We start from the raw sequence: 19,723 nt of genomic DNA, 5'->3' as shown, positions 1-19,723 counted from the left end.
TTGGTGCTCTTTTAATTCATGAACTATGTGTTCTGATGATTTCATTGGCGCCTGTTAATACAGCATTGATTAAGCTAGTAGTTTTTAGGTATAGACCAACAAATCAGAGGCTTAATTCAGGATTTTTAATTACTCCATGTTACTGACCCCATGTTAAGTCCATGGAATATGTACTGCTCTGCATTCAGGATACAAATACACATCCATTTATTTGACTTAATAATTAACCTTTTTAAGTGAAATAATTATACACAACCGCGATAGGATACATCTCACATACTTTACTTATTTTCAAAACAATTACAGTGTGACATGAAGACAGATTTTTCCATTTGTGAATTAGGTCTGACACACGAGACCGATGTTTAAAATAAATACCTGACCTCCAAACTAAGTGGGAAAAGAAAAGAAAAGTCCATTTATCGCTGGTGTTTTCATATTCCTTCCATCCAAGTTTTCACTGGTTGAGCAACTTTGAAATGACAAATTCCAGTGCATATCATGTGATGGTGATGTTCAATGTTGACAGAGCTGCAGGATGAAGATGACAGCTTTCAGTGGCCCGGCACGCAATGCGGGCTGCAGCCGTTCTGGTTCATTATTGAAGTCTTTGTGTAAAAATCAGCACCGACCTGAGTAGGAAGAAACAAAGTCATTGGTTTGAAACAGTAGACATTTGATTTTGCTGTGACAGACAAATCAAAGCCGGATGTAAAGTCAGCGAGTTCAGTGGAAACATTTTGTGCTTAAGAGACACTTAAAGCCCATTTATATTTGTTTGTTCATAAATTCTGCGCTTTGATGCTTTTTTTCACAATACAAAAGTTACTCAACATCAAACACGGTTTGTGAACTTTATTGGATTTGTGGGTTATACATCTACTGATTTTGACATGTTCAAGCCAAATAACTAAGCTGCAGAGTGGTTGAAGGTTTGAGAGGCATTCCTGTCTTCATAGAAGCTGCTCCATATGGTCTTAAATGGGTCACGGTCCTGGATTCCCAATAAAATGCTAATAGACACATAAAGTTAACCATACAATTGCAAAAAACTGGCCAGAAATGTAGTATCTAAATCTACATACCTGTAGCCTAGATAGATGAATACTTGTTTGACAATGTACTGGTTAATTGTATTGGTTATTATATTCAAACAATGTAAAAAAAAGTACATTTAGACGTGTTTGGTGAGAGTATTTAAAAATAAAATAAAAAATGAATTAAGCAAGTAGTGCTGGTGGTGACCATCCCCTTTCTTTTTAGCAGCTGCAATAAATAAACATTGGGAGTGTACAGTTGTAGCATCAAGATAATTATGCTTAAGTGCTTATTTTGCCTATAGGCTTACTTACCATTCTGAACAACAACATATTGTATTACATTTTAATCTGTTCAAAACCCCTGGACATTCGATTGGACACAACCTTTCTGGGATGTCTAGATCAGTCATCTGGCTTTACTAAAAAGGACACCATATTTGACAGAATGTCCACGTCATCTAAAGTGGACAGCTGCTCTACGGCTGCTTACGAGTAGTGTGCACACTCAAGTATCTTGAAACCTGTCTGTAGTCACCTGATTGTGTGACCTTGAATTCACCTTTATGGAATCGCTCTAGCTTAGAGTTGTTAGGGTTATTGAAGTCAGGATTTACTTAGCACACTTTATGGAACGGGCCCCTGGTCGCCGCTGATGAGAAGCATCCCATAAGTGTGTTTCCACCACTAACATCAGGTTCCACCAAAGGAATCGTGTTCGACAGGTGATGAAATTAAACTATTTGTGTTTTGTGTCAGACCAGAGTTATGAAAATAGTGGAGTTTTGTATTCCCAGATGAAGAAGTCTTGAGATGTAAAGACGAGGGTATAACACTATAAGTATACACACTCACTTCTCCTTTACATTTGTTTCATGTGTACGTAGTAAAAAAAAGGCGGTCAAAACAATATCATTTTCCTGCTTGGGATAAAAAAACTAAAAAAAAAAACTTTTTGACAACAGTTTTAATGTGAACAAAAGCAGCTGTTCATTGAACCTGATGCATTGATATGGTTGCGACGTGTGTTTAATATTTTTAGACAGCAACGTTGTTCTATCAGATGGAGACAGCTGCAGACTTGTAGCGGATGTGTGCGTAGTTTCATATGACCTGGCCTGGCGTTCCACATATGTGCATTTCCTGATGCACAAGCCATCGCAGTTGGTGGCACCGTTTGCCAGGAGTTCAATGCCATCTAGCTGCATTTGTATTCCTTTAAGACACATTATATAGATGTGGGGAACAGCGTATCTCCTTGCATAACTTCTTAAAACAAGCATCCACTTATCTTCTCGACAAAACAGTTGGAGGTCCATACGCCACCAACTGGACTGGAGTGTGGAACCAATCAAAGTTTGTCGGGCACAAAATATGGACCGCACGCAGACGTCCACATAGTGTGTGCGCAGAAACGGGTGGATGACGACATTTACGTCACACTAACCACAGGGGAGACGCAGACGGGGAAGGCATGAATTGACCTTTAGGCAACATGTGTGAGAAAGCGTCTCTTCCATGTGCAATAATCATGTACACGCTTCATTCCCCACCCATATACATTTCCATGACTTTACATGAACAAAAAGATGTTTTCTTGAAGAACACAGCTACATAGAATGTATAACAATACGGTCATAAATGTATATAATAATTATAATATTCACCTCTGATAAAGCTGTGTGTGCAAAGCTCATTTTACATGAAAAGGGATCCTGGTCATAAGATGTTAAAGTAAGGACTCCACGCAGAGAACGACCGAATGTTCACTGACTTTACTGACCAGCACTAACAATAAAGCAATGTTTAACCAAGATAGGTTTATGTTTGCTTTGTAATTATTATCATTATTAACAAATGTTTGGTTTGGATTATTAGAAATAGATAGCTGTAGAGCATTTTAAATAAACATAACATGTAAGAATTGTGAGTCTGTTTGGCTTTCGAAGCCAGTCTAATTCAGATGTAACGATGCTGACCAAAACTTGATCATTCTTCAACTGTGCTTATTCACCGCATGGCGCTACAGCTCCTCTCTTATCTCAGTACACATCCATAACCCGAGACCAACCTGAATGTCGCTACTCGTCGTCCTTGAATTTGCCGCTGATGTAGGGGACATATTCCAAAATCAATCGCCAATCTGTGAAGTGGACCAGAGCCACGCCTCCAGCTGTGCCCCAAACCGCCAGAGTTGGCATCCTGTGGAGTGAAAACATCATGTCAGTAGGTACGAATCGTTCTTCCATTTAAAATGGATACCCACTTAATGAAAAGGACCTGTAAAGACGCGTGTTCATTCTATGGACAAACATTAAGCAGACTAGTTAAGCGTGTGTGCCAAAAATGAGCAACTTTAATATTGATAGTCGATTGCTTTGTTTATTGTGTACAAATATCAATAGATCTGCTGGTTAAATATGCATCAATACAAATGGCGTATCTTGTTCTAAAGTAGTTATGTTTGTTGTTTACCATATGTATCTATTATTGCACTGTGCTTATTGTTTAATTCTATGTTTATTGTTATGCACCTTTCAGAGTCAAATTCCTTGTATGTGCAACGGACTTGGCCAATAAATGAGTCAGTTACCTTGTTAGACTACGTACACATTTAAAATACATCAGTTTGACGTCAGACCTGACTTTAGACTAAATGAGGGAAGGACACACGAGCTTTTTGACTCATCTATAACGAAACTAGCAGCTCGAGCCCTTCAAGAGAGCTCAGGGAGTTAACGGCAGTAGTCGGGTAACTTAAAACGGAATTCACATGTTTGCTGTGATCACGTGCAACATGACCGCCATCGAGGAAAGGTAGCGCTGACTGTGTTGACATCGTCCCAACGTACCGTTCAGGCCCCTTCGTGGAGCAACGCTAGAGTTCAGCTGACAGGAGCTAAAGTCAAAGCTATGACCTCGGCTAGGCTAACAGCTAACGAGTCTGTTAGCGGAGAATCATCGAGTCTGTTGACCGAGTGTTCCGCTTTCTACCACCAGTACAACAGAAGCCACACATACCAGGATTTGGCAATGGCCACATACTTCGGACCGACCACTTTACTGATCATGTTGGCTGAATGGTGTCCTCCAACTAGCGCAGGACGTGCCGCTGGAAAAGAACTTCCGATGTGGTGACGATGACGAGTGCGCATGTGCCGTGTACGACTTCCGGTTACTCGAAAAACACAATAACAATCAATCATAGATACGATAAGATAGCAAATCGTAGCATTTTAAACCAACGGAGATACCCTGTCTTACATTGGGGGTAGTGTTTCAAAAACACGTTACACCGTTATTATTTCAGTTAAGATGTTCTTACATGGTGCTTAATGAAACAAAAACAAAAAAAATATATATATATATATATATATGCGTTTATTCAAACTAATACATATTCACCCACAGCAAACCATGTAGTATTCCAGCAGAGGGCCGATTTGTTTGCAAGGCTCTGTAAAACAAATGTGTATTCAACTGAGTGCAGTACTTCAATGGGAGTTTGTGAGCGCAGCTCTATTCTGCCCCACAGAGGCTCTTCCAGGAACTACCCGGTGGGTCTGTCCCAGTTCGGCCAACTCCATCGGCCGCTACCCGAGGCCGTAGCACGGTGACGTCAGGATCACTTTTTACTTTTCGATGGACTCGTGTAAAAGCACCAACCATTCAAAGCGTGGTACGGAAATTAATATTACACTATTACGAATAATGTAATGTCATAATAAAGAAAGCAACACCGTTTAAACAGTCACATGCAACAAAAAGAAGACAGGTGGCAATAAATCGCTGCCAATGTTTAAATTAACATATTTATAATAGCACTGCTTTATCTAGAGCACACTATCTGAATATATGTGTGTATTGTTACAATTAATGCAGCATGTGTGACATTTTTAGTGAAACAGACTTGTCTCAGTCAACACTAGATGCAGTGTTACTTTGCTCCGGTTACTTTTATGTACACTAAGTTATGGATGGAAACCTTCTTACCTACCGCTTAGAATTATTGGTGTTAACATTTAAGTCTTTTTTCACACCGCCGGGGTTGCAGCTTAAGGATAAAATGGCTAAAGTATTGTCACATACGCCAAAAGAAAACATTAATTGAATGGAATACACACACAAGTCAGCTCTACTCGTTCCGTTAAGACGGTAAGCAGAGGTATTATAGTATGTCTGTCAGAGTACACATTCCCACAGTACTGACAGTTTAACCTTAATTGAGGTTAACCGGTTACCTTCAACCTCAATTCCCTGTTGTTTGGGTTAGTTAAGCCTGATAACCAGAAGAGAACCAGGTATGTTGACCTTTTTGTGCTACAGGCCTCTGGTTGCATTGCAGAAAGTAAAATGCACTTGCACGGCTTGAAAAAAAAAGACATTGGATAAACGTGGTGTTTGTTATTAAAAATGGCACATTTATTGCTACATTACTGTTATATACACAACAGTTCTCTATATCTACTTTATATATAAAAAATAGGAAACTGGAGGCACTTTGAGGACATAGCCTACATAGATGTTGTCCCCAAACATGAGTGAAGACAGAGAGATTTGTAGCAGGTCATCTGTTGTAGAGGACAAAAAGGGTCTGTTAACAAAGAATATCCGGTGCATTTTTGATCCTTGGATACTGCAGACATATCTTTCATGTAAAGAAATAAAAGTACAAGTCTTTAGTAGAGATTTCATATCACAACAACACCACGTTTTTTCTGCAGAAAGGTTAGAGTGACTTGACAAAGAAAATAATGTTTGGGGCAAGATTTGGGATAAATGACAGGTAGAAAACCAAATACTGTTACATATCAGTATCAGCTTATAATGATAAAGCTGATATATCACAGCTGTACATACATATCAATGCACATGCCAGTCAAGGACAAAATTATACTTAACAAAATCAGTACATAAAAGATGAAACATATTAAGTAGTTTTCAGCGTCAAAGTTGAAGACCGGGTTATTAGTCATCTTACATTTAATGACACAGACACTGAAGCAGTCAGCGTCAGTGGGTGTGATTCTTCATTTAGATGTTCTGAGACACTGTCAGATGTTACTGAAGTATATATGTTTTTATACATCTGTATTATAAAAAGGTACAACCTATAAATCATCAAATGCAACATCATCCACCATGTAGCAGAGAAGTATTCAGGCACTGGTGAGTAACCATTATCAAAACTCCCAAAGTCAGGAAAATGACTAAGGCCACCCTTTTTGATTCGTTTTATGCTTCATATCATAATGAAACAGTGAATTGTGTTGCAGATTGTGCAGACCGCCCCTTCTGCCCCTTCCTCAAACGAATCAACAAGCTCGTCAGAGAACTGGACATCCAAGGAGAGCAGAGGGGGGTGTGCCGAAGAAAAATATTGTGTTTCATTTAAGAAAAACTGTCGCAAACACCAGAACAATCCAATTACAACTGGCATGACAGATTTGTTTTCAAACATGCATTAAAAAAAAGAAAAGAGCAATATCACAACATGTGATGTTACAGCCAGATAAGTTTGTCATTTCTAACATTTCTAAGCACCTGGCACAAAAGAAAACACCTCACTTTGTTCCTGGAATCTAAATTGAGAGTCGTCTTACATTTAAACAACGTAAACAAAAAAAGAAAGAGCATTCCAAATGATAAAAACAAAACTCATACAACTATCTTACAAAGTAAAAAAAAAAGAAACAATAAAAAACGATGATAAATCAATTCTACAAAAGGAAGATCCTTACAACAGGCTTTGCAATTGTTCAAAAGGGGGAAAAAAACAAAACACCAAATGCTCAACACACAGCAACAACCAAAACAAGTCTGTCAATGGCGAGTGAATTCTCTACAGGGTAGCAGGAACACTCATGATCCCTTTCAATACTCAATTATTTCTGTCTTCTAGCAAAATGCGATTTACCATAATACAAATTGCTCGGAGACTTCAGTTTAGTAAGTTCACCATGCTGGAACAGAGTCTTCAGGTATGATTGGACCGGGGCAGGCGGATGTGACACTGGCTGACCACGAGGCTGAGAGCGACTGATGCTGGGCAGTGAGAATGGCGTCTGAATGCTCCAGTCCCACCTGTTGGGACGTGCATCTGCACATTAGTTTCAACATCACTGCGGTTCCTGGATTTGGATTGAGTCTTTGCTTGTGTTTGTCAGTGGAGGGTCTCTCCCAGCAGTCTCCAGTACAAATACAAATCAACAAAAAATAACCTACCACATGTATAACACAGTGACTGTGGCTCCTTTTCAGCCAAAGCAAGAAATAAAAATTAAAAAAAAACACATCCAGAAACTCCAGCATACCACAAAGAAAGGAGTCAGCTCTCTGATGTCACCAAGCCTACCTCTGTAATTCAGTCATTACGAAAGAAGATAATAATGATGGCTATTTTATCTGAATGAAACACTATGCATTCGGCCTCATTTGGGCACATGTTTAAACAGGTTCTGTTCAATCGTATGATATGAACCCGGGTGTCCCTCTTTGCCTGTGAAGAATGTAAGACCTGCTTTTCAGATGGGAATGCCAATAATCATCCAACAATACAAATCCTAACTCTGCTTACACAAGCAGTTGATCCAAAAGGTTTCATTTGATCCAAACAAGTTTTGCTCCCAACATGTGAAGCAATTTTTCAAAATGTCTTACAAAAACATGATCATAAGAATGTCCTTATGTCCAATTTCCACTGTCTCCAAACCGGTGTCCTCGGTTCAAAGTGTTGTCTTGTTAAGATTAATACATTTCCCCTCTTCCTGTAAGAGTGTGCTTGTTACTTTTGTATTCATATCAGGAATGTGGCCACCTGCTTTGTCAGTAATGAGGTGTGTGCGTGTGTGCTTTCCAAAAGTTGATTAACACACACTGAGATGCATGACAATGATAGATTAAGGCCACGTGTTCTAAGGGCTGTACAATCAACAGGAACTGGAAGGGAAAGGAGAAAAAAACAATGAACATTTTCCCACAATACAAAACAAGCTATTGTTTATTATATTATTGTGAAGCCAACGCACCACAAATCCCACTGTACAAACTCTGTAGACTGACCTGAGAATCACATATGTCCATCTCCTCCAAGACCAGGGTGACCCCCACCAAGCATCTGGGGGTCAACGCCTGACACTTTTTCCTCCTCTCTCCTCTTGAGGCAGGCTGCCTTTGGGTTCAAATTACGCTCTTAAAAAAAAGAAAAGAAAAAAGGACAAACACGTAAATTAAAATACAGTAAGGGTAGAAATATCGGAATTCTTGCAATTTTATCATTATGCTTCTCCTTTAGAAATATTTTAAGACATAAAAGCAGAGTTTTGAACATAAAACAGGTCAACAACAGACTGGGAGAACAGAAAATGGGAAAAGCAAGAAAAGGAAGAGAGACGAGAATTGCAGACGTTTGGCAGAAAAGCAGGGATATACTTCCTCAAATATTCTCCCCTTCTTCTCCATTTTTCAAAGTGATACGAGCAAATAGCAAAGAGAAATGCAAAGTGAATGCTACACAGTAAGTAATCAAAATTAAAGAGGAGATTTTCCTATGGGTGAATGACTGGCAACTTGTCCAGCTATGACAAGAGATGATTGGTTGTTTATATGGATCCGACCTTCCTGTATTGGCTGACCTACCTCGCACCTGCTTCTCCAGGCCCATTATGACCTGGACAGCCTGTTGCAGGATGATAAGCTTGGTCTGGGCCTTGTCACTCTGCAGGTGGACCTGAACCATCCTGCCCAGGTCTCTGAAGGCTCCGTTAATGTCACGCACACGCACCCTCTCCCTAGTGTTGTTAGCATGGCGGCGCTCACGCTCCCTCTGCTCCTTCTCCTCGGCAGTCAGGTTCTCATCGGTCACCGAAACAACACTGCAGCCAGGAGGAGAAGTGGGGGTGGGAGGGGCTGGTTAACAAACCCAAATCACAGCCCTCACTGAACCCGGGCTAGACGTTCTCCCTTTAACTGCAGTTATACAGTCGTAAGCCTATGATATGACTTAACTTTTTTATTAATGTTTTTCTACACAGAACCCTTGTTTTGTTATTGGTCATTTGAGTTGTTTTTCTATGTCTATGTATGATTCTAATTTCAAGCTCTTCAACCAAGAGGAGACCAGTGGAATTGCTGAAGAAGATCCCAGTCGAGTAGGGCTGTGTTGCAGGAGAGGGAGCGGAGGGGTGGCAACAGTTTTTTCGTAGATCTACAAATATGAATGATAAATAATACATTGTTGTAAACATAAATGAACGTAATGTCAATCAGTCAGAAATGTAAGCGTTGTGGGTTGAGCAAGCGCGACACTAAATGATCTCAAGCCAAGATACAACAGTCAACCTGAGCGACCAGGTCGGATTAATCTGTCCTGAAATCAACCAACATTTTAATTTGGTCATTGGGGTCCAGGATGGAAGTTGAGGGGATTTGGTGACTGTCCAGCAGAATGAGAGAAGTTATGAGGAGGGAGAGAGAAAGGGAGAGAGGAAGCAACACCCTCTGCCAACATAGAAAGAGCCACATAGAGAGACACAAAGAAGAGAGACTGAGGGCATCATGTTAAATACATCAGCGGTAGATGTATTTATCTGAATGTGAGGAAGAGGAGGTCCCTGTTGACATCTGTAAAAAGAAAATGACAGACAGGGGAGTGAATGAAGAAATGAAAAGGTTTGTCTCAAAAAATAGGATGGCCAAAAAAATAAAAAAAATAAGGGTTAATGCTTTAAAAAGGCAGCGACATGCAGCACAGAGACAGACACTGTAACAAAGCTGAAGACAGGTTAATACACAAGACTACTGACAGCCCTGTGTTCATGCTAACCAGGGCGCCAGTGGACAGACAGGTACACTATGAGGAGAAGGTTATAAAAAAAAAAAAATTAAACAAAAAGAAAGCTATTGTGAAGCTGAAATAACTGGAAATTATGAATTTGCTAAATGAGGCAACAGTGGAAAAAGCAAATGAGCACAAAAAGATGTGTTAACACAGTCAACGGGTAAGGCGGAGAGACATATAAGCATTTTCACAGTGGAAACAGACAGCCAATTATGAGACAAGGCAACACATACTGCATGAGGACAAACAGCAGTCCTGTATGTGTTACCAGAGGACAAACACCGTAGAAGATGAACAGGAGAATGGGCATGTCTTAAAAACAGTCACACAACCTAATTTCCTTCTGCTATGCCCTCACGTTATTGATCATTTTTAGGATGCACTGTAAAATGTGCCTTGACTCAGTGGTATTAGGCAGGGACAATGGGCCTCATTCACAGACATCAGTATGCACCGCTGTGCGTACCTATGTTTTACGCACAATCAGTATTTTCTTAAATTCATTTGTTCTTACTCCGCAAAAGCATTTAGAAACGTCTCAGACCACGCGCATGCAAGCATGATGACGGTCCGGCCGGCTGTCTGCATCTCATCCGAACACCGCATTCATAAACAAAGGCTCTAATAGACAACATTATTTATTTTGTTTACTAATACATTGGCCAAATTTAATAACAAACGATGACATTGAAGCCCATTTATCCATATCAATTATTGTCATAATTAAAATATATTGTATGTTTTTAAGCGCTATTAAGAGGTTTATAATGAAGGTTCAAATGTCTTCATATTTTATGACGCCATCACATCAAATGAAATAACAATAGAATTTGTTTTTGTGTGATTATATAACTAACTTATGGTGTTGGATTGCTGCCAGACTGCCAAGTTAAAGCAAACATTATTTTGTCAGCATGAAAATGTGGCTTTTGAAAGCGTAAACGAAAATCTATAAAGATTGAAGCAGAATATATTGCTTTACAAGTCTAATGCAAACATGCAGCTTGAATTTGAATCAACTTCATATTTTCTCCTTGTATATGTTTGAAAATATATTGTACTGAAATATAGATTGTCCATGTTTTAAAGTAAAAATTATTTTCTACTGTATCCATTAAAAAAAAAAAAAAGATATGTACTTCTGTTTGAATATTTCTTAAGTTTGCCCTGAATGTCAGGCCAAAACGAGCAGTGAGGTTGACGGGTCTTTGAATGTTTGTTGGATAGTGAGATTAGGAGCGAGAAAGTCTTAAAACATGGTTACTTCTTACTTTTCTCAATTTGTTTTGTCTTTTGGACAACGCAAGGGAGTTATTGGAAATGTTTGAATCACAAAAGTCGTAAAACAACGTAGCCACCACTGACGTCCAAGTCTACAAAATAGTATAATACTAATATGATTAGTGTAGCTGGATCTTTATCTGCTAAATACAGAATTTGAAGTATGAATAGACGTGCGAAAATAGAAGCGTTGCAGCATTAAAATGTTGATTTAGAATTTGAATGTCAACGTTATGACTGAAGCTTCAAACTATTTGGTACGGTACTTATGTACCAATTATGAAACCAATTACATCGAGGTGAAGGTCTTTGCTGGATGTCATCACTTTCACCCTCATTTCTTTGACATATTCCACTTCTCATAATGAGTCTCTGACAAATCAGATGGTCCTTGTCCTCCTCATCCACCTGTTTCCTTTTTTTTTTTTTTACAAACTTTAATATCAAACCTGAGCCACACTCTCATATCTCAGCGGAGACAACATTCACCACCTGCCATCTCAAATGTCTTTTTTATTTAATCCTCGTCACTCCTGTGGAAACACTTTGTAAAGGTTTCTGCCTTCCACCTCGGGACACCATTGACTGAACTGTCTTCAGTAGTGTTTTTCAGGTGGGGCAATGCTTCTCCTTTTGTACAACTTCAACGCTTTCTCCATGACAATCCTCGAGCATAACATATTTCCATATTTAGAGAAAAGCGGATGTGGCATTATGCTGGTCGCGAATAGCGGGCACGTGCCTTTCAATTCAAACTTTGTGTGGCTCAAACTAAATTGGCAGGTGAGGGAGGACATGTCATGAATCCGCCGGTAATTTTTTTACGCGTGCACTGATGTTTTGTCACGTGATAACATTTATTAGTGAATGAGGCCCAATGTGTTTACACCCACAAGTGGAGTCAAATGAGTAATAACATTTTTTTTAAAAATAAGGACATGTAAGGAGCTGGGAAGTGAAGCTGTGTGGGAGTTTTATTTTGTAAAGAGGCCCTTTCCCTCTTTTTCCTTCCTCCCTGGACACCCACTGACCTCGAACTTGCTGCTCCAGGTTGAGTATAACGTTAACGGCCTGTTGCAGTACGATCAATTTGGTCTGCGGTTTCTCGTGGCTCAGATGGAGCTGACACATGCGGCCCAGCTCCTTAAAAGCCTCGTTGATGTCCCGCACACGTAGTCGTTCACGGGTGTTGTTTGCCATCCTCCTCACTTTCTCCCGCTCAGCCTTAACCTCCACTGGTAGATCTTCATCGTCTTCCTCATCATCCAGACTAGCAAAGAGCCAATGGCAGATGAGGCAGGAATGAAACAAAAGTATGGGTACAGTTCACTGATAATAGGCTTCCAATTATGGTGTGAAATCTATTTTTCGAGTAATGTCAACTCCACATGAAGAGGAGCAAAACTCTGGAGTAATCTCATGACAATTACAAACACTGCTACAAAAGTAGGTAACATTAGGGTTTGGCCTTGGCAATGTCAGTTTTTGACCAAACAGTACCAGGAACAATGCAGCCCCAGGAACTAAAGTCAGGAACTAAAAGTTTCTACCACATCTGAAGAACCATGAAGATTAACTTAATGACAGTGAGAGAAAGGATAAAACGCTTGTCTGAACTACAGCAAAGCTCGCTAACCTACATCTGAACTTGGTTCCTGTGGTCGCATTGCTGCTAAAGAATTCAGAGAGCATATACCAAACAGGAATAAACCCCATTAACATGGCAACTCGCTGAAAAACAATAGCAGGTAAGATAAGGTGATCGACAACTGTGGCAGTGTTTACAATTGTGATTTATTTGCTTTCAGGTTGAAGTCCCATTGCATGAAGAGTTGATCATGTTTAAAATTTTAATTATTTTGTCTGTACTTTTGCCTACTGAATTAGGGCCTTTTCTGTTCATTAACCTATATATTGGATACAGATGTTGTTACACCTGTAACAATGTCAGATTTAGAAACGGAATTATCATTTTATTTAGATTGTTGGTCTCTACTGGTTATATTTGGTTTTATTGTTTTCTCTTTAATCCTCCACTTTCACTTTTATATGTAAATGACAGCTCCAGCTAGTGAGGTATCCTACTTAATCTTGTAATTGATTTACAGACAGTTAGGTGTCTGTATTATATATATATATACATACATACATACATATACATAGTTATATGTATGTGTATATATATATATATATATATATATATATATATACACACACACATACATACATACATATATATACACACATACATATATATATATATATATATATATATATATATATATATATATATATATATATATACACACAAATAAACCAATCGGTCTCTCTTACCAACTGAAGTCCTTTCAAAATAAAAACCCGCCTGTTTTGATTTTGTTGAATTAAATAAGAAATTAATGACTTTAATTATGAAAGACCATTTCCTGACACATCTTATACTTAAACCACAGCAACATCATATGCCATGAAATCTCATGCAGTGATAGAGTATAAATCTTGTGTGGAAAAAAAGGTTTTAGACACCTTGATCCAAGACGATCCTTCATGTCTTTTATCTCATCCTCTGACCTGTCGGTGATTGAGCAGTTTTCATCGTCCTCCTTGTCCTCTCGTTTGATATCAGAACCACTGGAGCGCTTCAGGCTACCAGACAGGCCTGCACCGGGAGTTCAGAAACAAGGATACCAAATAAGATAACATATAAAACCCCAAAAATATGACTTTATCCCCCAATGTTGACAAAGTACTACCGTCCTCTCTGGCATGAAAAATAAATACAGAACGACAGACTCACCTGTAAAACCTTCAGGCTGAGAGCCTGGCTGGACAGATGTGGGGCCATGGTGACCATGCATAAGTCCACCACTAGAGGGCAGACCAGCAGACTCCTCATGGTGACCAGACATCTTCAGGACAACAATTAAACAGTGTTCAATGACCTTGTATGAAGTTTGTAGTACGAGCATAAGAGCACCAAAACAGGTATACCGCTCTCACAATTTACCTTTACTTTAAATTGAAATATCACACTTAATTTAGTAATTTGTGGATAGATTTCCTGTGCCGCTATCAATTAATCTCACCAGTCCAGTCACGCGACTGGCCAATCCAAGTGCTGCACTGGTGAAGGCTGGAGGTAACCCTAAGCCAGACGAGAGCAGATTGTGCATCTCAGCCAGGCCTGGCACTCCTTGTCCGCTGGCGTGACGCTGTAGAACATGGATGGCTTCGTCCAGACGGTCCTCCATTTTATTCGGCTACAGAGGATGAAGAAAAACGGACGATAAGACTGCAGAAGGCGATGCGTGAATGACTGTAGCATCCTGTATTTGCCTCTGTAATTTACTTCAGCAATCTTTTGTTGCATCTCTCACATGAAAAGAAAAAGAAAAGACATGTTGACTCACCATGGACTGAATTCCACCCTCAAAGTTGGGTGACGGTGTGGCCTGACCAGAGGACCGAGTCCACTGTGATGCAGAGCCTAGAAAAAAGAAGATGCATGGTTTTGCTAAATACATTTGACCCTCATTGACGGATACTGACATGTTGACACATAAGTAATCTCCCACGCTCGGTATTGGATATTTGACGATACATTTATCTAAAAATGTATATGTTATTTTTTGCTTGCCCCCGTGTTCACACAGAGATGGATCGGTCAACAGGAACCACTCCTGTAAATAAATTGTTCATGTCTCACTGAGAAACACTACAGAGTAGATGACTGATGCAACTACTGCTTGAGATTGTCATAATTGCGAGTCAATTTGGTTAAATGCAAAAAGGGCAACACATTTTAAAAAGGGGAGCAACTTGGGGTTCAGAGTCTCGCTCAAGTACACTTTGACATATGGACAGTAGGAGCTTTTATATATATATATATATATATATATATATATATATATATATGTTTGTTCTTCTCTCACCTTGTGCCAGCAGCAGTATTTGATGTATGAAGTGTGTGATGAGCTTACTCATGCAGAGAGAAATGGGGAAGTGTGACCCCACCCTATTTTTTCTGTATTTTCCTTTCTATGGTTATGTTTGGATGTTGTATGTATGTATGTATGTATGTATGTATGTATGTGAAAGATCACGTGAAGGTTAAGCTTTGGATGGTGCACCACAATTTACATTTACAGTATGTACAAATAACAGAGCCATTTGCAAAATACCTGTTTAACAAAATTATAGAAATTTCAACAAAAATAAGGAAATACTGTAACACCAACAGAAGTATCTTTTAATCTTGAAAATATTTCAGTGACTAAGTGAGACATTTTCTCCAACTAGCTTATTGCTAAATCAGATTACCTAAATGTCAAGGCAACAATCTTTTAAATATTTACATTTTGTAAACCAATCCAGACCCTAAACTATGCTAGCTTCAGCCATGCTCTTAATTATTTAACATAAAGTTTTACTTTCACCTTTAACCCAATAGATGGAAATGCATTTTTATTAAGAACCATTCAGTCTTAGTGAGAATGACAACAATGCATTTTTAAAGATTGTATCATCCCCTTACAAAACAGGAGAAACCCTGTGTTGAATCAACAAAACAGCTTAAGAAAATAGGACTCGAGCTATTTCCTCACCTGAAACAGCCTGAGGAGAGCCAGAGGGAGTAGACGGAGACGGTGGGAAGGTGTTACTGTGTGGGTCTGAAGGATAGATCTGGACAGAGGAGAAATGTGTTTTAATTAAATGAAATTCCTTTACATTTATTTTAATATAGAAATATGATAATATACAATATTTAAAGGCCTGTGTGGAAGAAGTGCCAATAAATATGTATTCTATTATTCCTTACAGATGCCAGGGCTTTTCCAATTTCATCTCCTGAACTGCCAGGTGCTGTTCCTCGATTGGCTTTTAGGAAACAAAAAAGCATGTCAATTCGATCCTATGCTCAATAAATATTCTGCTATGTGACCATTTTCACAAATAAAAGAGCATAGCATGCATTAAAAGGTTTACCCATAATAGGCTCAGCCATAGGGGGTGTGTGGCTGGGGACTCCAAAGCTGCTAGGGCCAGAGTGGAAACCAGAGGGATGAGTCCCGTTCACCTCACTGCCATGCATGGGGAAGTTCTGGGGAGAGAGGGGCAATGGCTGCCGTTTCTGGAAAGCAAAGACACAAAAATAATTTACACAAAACCAGACAGAAGCCCTCAACGATGCATTATTCAAAAAGTGTCAAAGACCTTGTTGTCTTCAGAGATAAACAAGACCAAAGTGAGAAGGCGCAACTCACCAGTCTGTCTTGGGGGTTGATGGCAGTAAAGGGAGCATGCTGGCTCAGATGGGGGGAGTTGCCCAGCATGGCAGAATAACCAGGCTGAACCATCGACCTGGCAGAGCCCCATGGATCAGAGGGCGGGTGGAGGCCTTCTGTAATGCGGCATCCAGCGGAGGAGGGGGAGTAAGAGGGGCGAGGGATAACCAGCCACAGGAGATGAGAAGACAATAAAGGCCACATATGAGACATGTCGCATTACCGTGATGACTTAATTCAACTGTAATGCACTATTCGGCACCCAGGCACCAAAGGGTGTTCACTGGCATACGACTAGAGCACCTAGGTTTATCCAGACTTCCCTAAGGATATTGTGGGGACCTATATACACACACACAACCATACTGGCTATAAAGGAATATTAGTATCTTTGTTAGTGTCCGATACATTTACCCCCATTAATAAAAAAAGTGTCAGACGGAACTTGTCAACCCAACACAATGAACAAGGGGAGGCTCTGAAAGCAAGTCTTGTTTTGACTGACCTTGCACATAGAATGGTGGTGGGAAGACGTTTCCTGCCTTGGAGACTGGGTAGCCAGCATTGTCCCTGTTAAAATCCTCTCCTGAGGCAGATGCATAAACCTACAAAGGATACACAGAGGAAACAAAGAACTGTTCAGCTCAGTGCTTTTAAACTTTTTAAATATTCATTTATATATATATATATATATATATATATATATATACACACACACATACACACACACACACATACATACATACATATATATATATATACACACACACACACACTATATAATTATAAATGATTTACTAATAAATACTAGAAGCAAACTATATAGTGTAACTTACTTGTTGCATGAACATCATGATACTATATATGTAGATACTATATTTGGTATATTACTGAAATACTCATACTAAAGTTCCCTGGGAGCTTGCTTGTGCTTTGTACTTAGGGGGATGACCACCATTTGATTTCACCATAAAATAGTATCTGTGTAAAAAAAAAAATTTAAATTGATATATATACCTAATTAACCACAGCACTTAAAAGTATGTTCCTTACTAGAATATATTTTTACAATCTGGTTTTACTACTCAATTCAATAAACAGGCTGTTGCAGCATTTCTGCAGACTGGAGCACTGAGCATTATGTATTGAATATGCAGTGTCAGTGAATTTATTGGGCTCGGTCTCTCATCTCTGTAGTGCTTTTACATTTTATTCTGTTGAATAGAAACACACTGCGAATGGTTTACAGATACATAATTCACACTCTTTAACACAGTGAGATGAGACCACACAATGGGAGATGCAGTCAGATATAGTGCATTGTATAATGGTGTTAAGATACCAATGTTCTGTACCACAATAACATTCTCAATCAAGACTATTCTAGAAGAAAAGCAACTATCAAACTGCATCTGCAATACTCAAATACAAATGGACTGAAGTTTTCTTCTGTAATTTGATTAAACAGAGAGAAAAGGAGAGAAAAAAGAGGAGAAGAGGGAATGAAGAGATGCACTCCTAATTACTGAACCATCTGCCGAATGCTGGATGGCGGCCAACTCCACTGGCAGCTGGGAAAGAGGGATGGGGGAGGGAGAGAGAGAGAAAGAAAGGGGAGGGAGGCGGAGGGAAGCAGAGGGAGGCGGGGGAGGGGGGTGTGGGGTAGAGAGGAGGGGGAGGGGGTAACGAAGAAGCAGGAAGAAAAAGAGTGTCCGGAGAGCGAGAGTGGGAGGGAAAAAAATGAGGTACGAACCCCAGTATAAATTTCCTTCAATGATCCAAAGTGGCCATAAAGTAAAGCGCCTACAAATACAACACACTATAAATACATACTGCAAATGAGTGACTTGGTTAATGAGTGGCTTTTTCCCCTGCTTTTCCTTTTTTCCATTTTGGTGGTGTAGATACACAGCTGTAAGAGCTGGATGTCCTGTATAGCAGCAATTCTCCTTCTTTGAAAGCTAAGGAGAGGCTTAAGATGTCGAATGGTATGTGAAAAGGGGCGTAAAACATGACAACATGAGCTCCCATGGACTGACTGCAATAGCTGGGATATAGTTCATGGCTGCAATGTTTTTTGATGCTAGTACTCACAGAGGAGGGCAGGCCAGGGGGCACCTTCCTGATCTTTTTGGGTTGTGGTCCTGAGGGAAGGAAGAAGGAGGGAAATCACATAAGCATTCATACACACACACGCACACACACACACAAAAAGCTTAACTTAAGTGACTTTACAACCACCAATGTAGGGATTCATTCATATAGCGCACTACTTTCTGAAGACCTGCTAATCCAATATAACCATCTGTCTTGTGACCACTCATTAATGCGTAATCAAAAAGGTATTCTAGTCTGATGTTATTCAATATCAGACTTTCCTCATTGACAACTCAGTGATTTCACTTTCTTAAATTAAGCAGAAGTGTGATTTCTCAAACACTCTCAAAAACCTCAGCAGGAGAAGTGAATATATACACAGAATTATAAATATAAATATAAACACTTTTTCTAAAATGATATCGTATGACTATGTTCCACCCTGTGCTTGAAACTATCCTTAGAAATCTTACCAATAGGCTCCTGTGAGGGTCTCCTGCGAGAGTTGCTTCCCTCATAGGAGGAATAAAACTGGGAGTTGGACTTCAGGCCAGATGGGGAGAGGGCATCAGGACTGGGCATGGGCATCTCACTGGGCATAAAGCCCGGCTAGAGATGAACGGGAAAAAAAGCACAAGCTTGTGTATAAAGTGAAGCAATTCATTGTGGCAGCAAATTCAGAATGATACAGGAAGTGCAAACTGACTAAGCGACTAAGTTTCCCCCAAAGAGCATGAGGAGAGAAGTCTGACTGGTTTACCTGTGCTGAAAATGACGAGTATGGTCCTCGCTCAGCCTTCCCTGTTAGGAGAACGGAATATAAAATCAGGTCATGATCGTGAATATTGGGCTTTTATTTCAGTATTAAATCTCAATCTGGTCATTCCCCTTTCTCCATTTGGGTGCCTCCCATCTGCTGTGTGAGTGTATTATGATAACGTGTGGTATTTATGGCTGTGGACAGCAAAACAACAACAAATTGGCCCATTATAAATGGTTCAGGAGCAATTGTGCCAAACCTCTGTCCCCTCCCCTGACAGTTAAACAGAGGAGAGCTATAGGCTACCATAGTCCCATGGGACAGCCTTGTTTGTGCATGGGTGCCCTTTACCCCCCACACCCCCCCCCCCCCCGTCCTGAACACACAAAACTGCAACAACAACACACGAAAAAAATAAAAAAAA

At 39.7% G+C, this 19,723-nt stretch overlaps 2 protein-coding genes across 12 annotated transcripts in view; both read right to left on the bottom strand.

Moving 5' to 3' along the window:
- Positions 1-261: 261 nt before the first annotated feature.
- Positions 262-4,189, bottom strand: LOC117747036 (cytochrome b-c1 complex subunit 10). Its single transcript, XM_034556431.1, has 3 exons — positions 4,059-4,189; positions 3,109-3,239; positions 262-632 (listed from the first exon to the last, which is right to left on the bottom strand). The coding sequence occupies exons 1-2, from the start codon at positions 4,106-4,108 to the stop codon at positions 3,119-3,121; spliced, it is 171 nt and encodes a 56-aa protein (XP_034412322.1). The 5' UTR covers positions 4,109-4,189; the 3' UTR covers positions 262-632; positions 3,109-3,118.
- Positions 4,190-5,435: 1,246 nt separating this feature from the next.
- tcf3a (transcription factor 3a) overlaps positions 5,436-19,723 on the bottom strand; it is a 28,109-nt gene continuing 13,821 nt past the window's right edge. For 4 of the 11 annotated variants that reach the window (XM_034556421.1, XM_034556425.1, XM_034556430.1 and 1 more), the window contains 15 exons: positions 19,300-19,340; positions 19,013-19,148; positions 18,537-18,586; positions 16,948-17,047; positions 16,422-16,558; positions 16,144-16,288; positions 15,977-16,035; positions 15,762-15,840; positions 14,568-14,644; positions 14,244-14,417; positions 13,955-14,066; positions 13,684-13,816; positions 12,189-12,427; positions 8,100-8,228; positions 5,436-7,976 (listed from right to left, as the gene is read on the bottom strand). In XM_034556421.1, the coding sequence (XP_034412312.1) occupies positions 8,107-8,228; positions 12,189-12,427; positions 13,684-13,816; positions 13,955-14,066; positions 14,244-14,417; positions 14,568-14,644; positions 15,762-15,840; positions 15,977-16,035; positions 16,144-16,288; positions 16,422-16,558; positions 16,948-17,047; positions 18,537-18,586; positions 19,013-19,148; positions 19,300-19,340 (1,604 nt within the window). In that variant the 3' untranslated portion in view covers positions 5,436-7,976; positions 8,100-8,106. Of the gene's footprint in view, positions 7,977-8,099; positions 8,229-8,675; positions 8,912-12,188; positions 12,428-13,683; positions 13,817-13,954; positions 14,067-14,243; positions 14,418-14,567; positions 14,645-15,761; positions 15,841-15,976; positions 16,036-16,143; positions 16,289-16,421; positions 16,559-16,947; positions 17,048-18,536; positions 18,587-19,012; positions 19,149-19,299; positions 19,341-19,723 lie in introns of all 11 variants that reach the window. The other 7 variants (XM_034556426.1, XM_034556428.1, XM_034556427.1 and 4 more) reach the window with 5 other exon arrangements.

The sequence above is a fragment of the Cyclopterus lumpus genome, chromosome 17 (assembly GCF_009769545.1).
Source record: "Cyclopterus lumpus isolate fCycLum1 chromosome 17, fCycLum1.pri, whole genome shotgun sequence".
Lineage (NCBI taxonomy): Eukaryota > Metazoa > Chordata > Actinopteri > Perciformes > Cyclopteridae > Cyclopterus > Cyclopterus lumpus.
This window is presented reverse-complemented; position numbering and strand designations above follow the sequence as displayed.

Bases quoted from the DNA above. Each gene is read 5' to 3' on its own strand.
- LOC117747036 (XM_034556431.1), bottom strand. From the start codon at position 4,108: ATGATCAGTAAAGTGGTCGGTCCGAAGTATGTGGCCATTGCCAAATCC. The intron at 3,240-4,058 runs GTATGTGTGGCT...TTCACTCCACAG, and splicing joins GTGGCCATTGCCAAATCCTG to GATGCCAACTCTGGCGGTTT.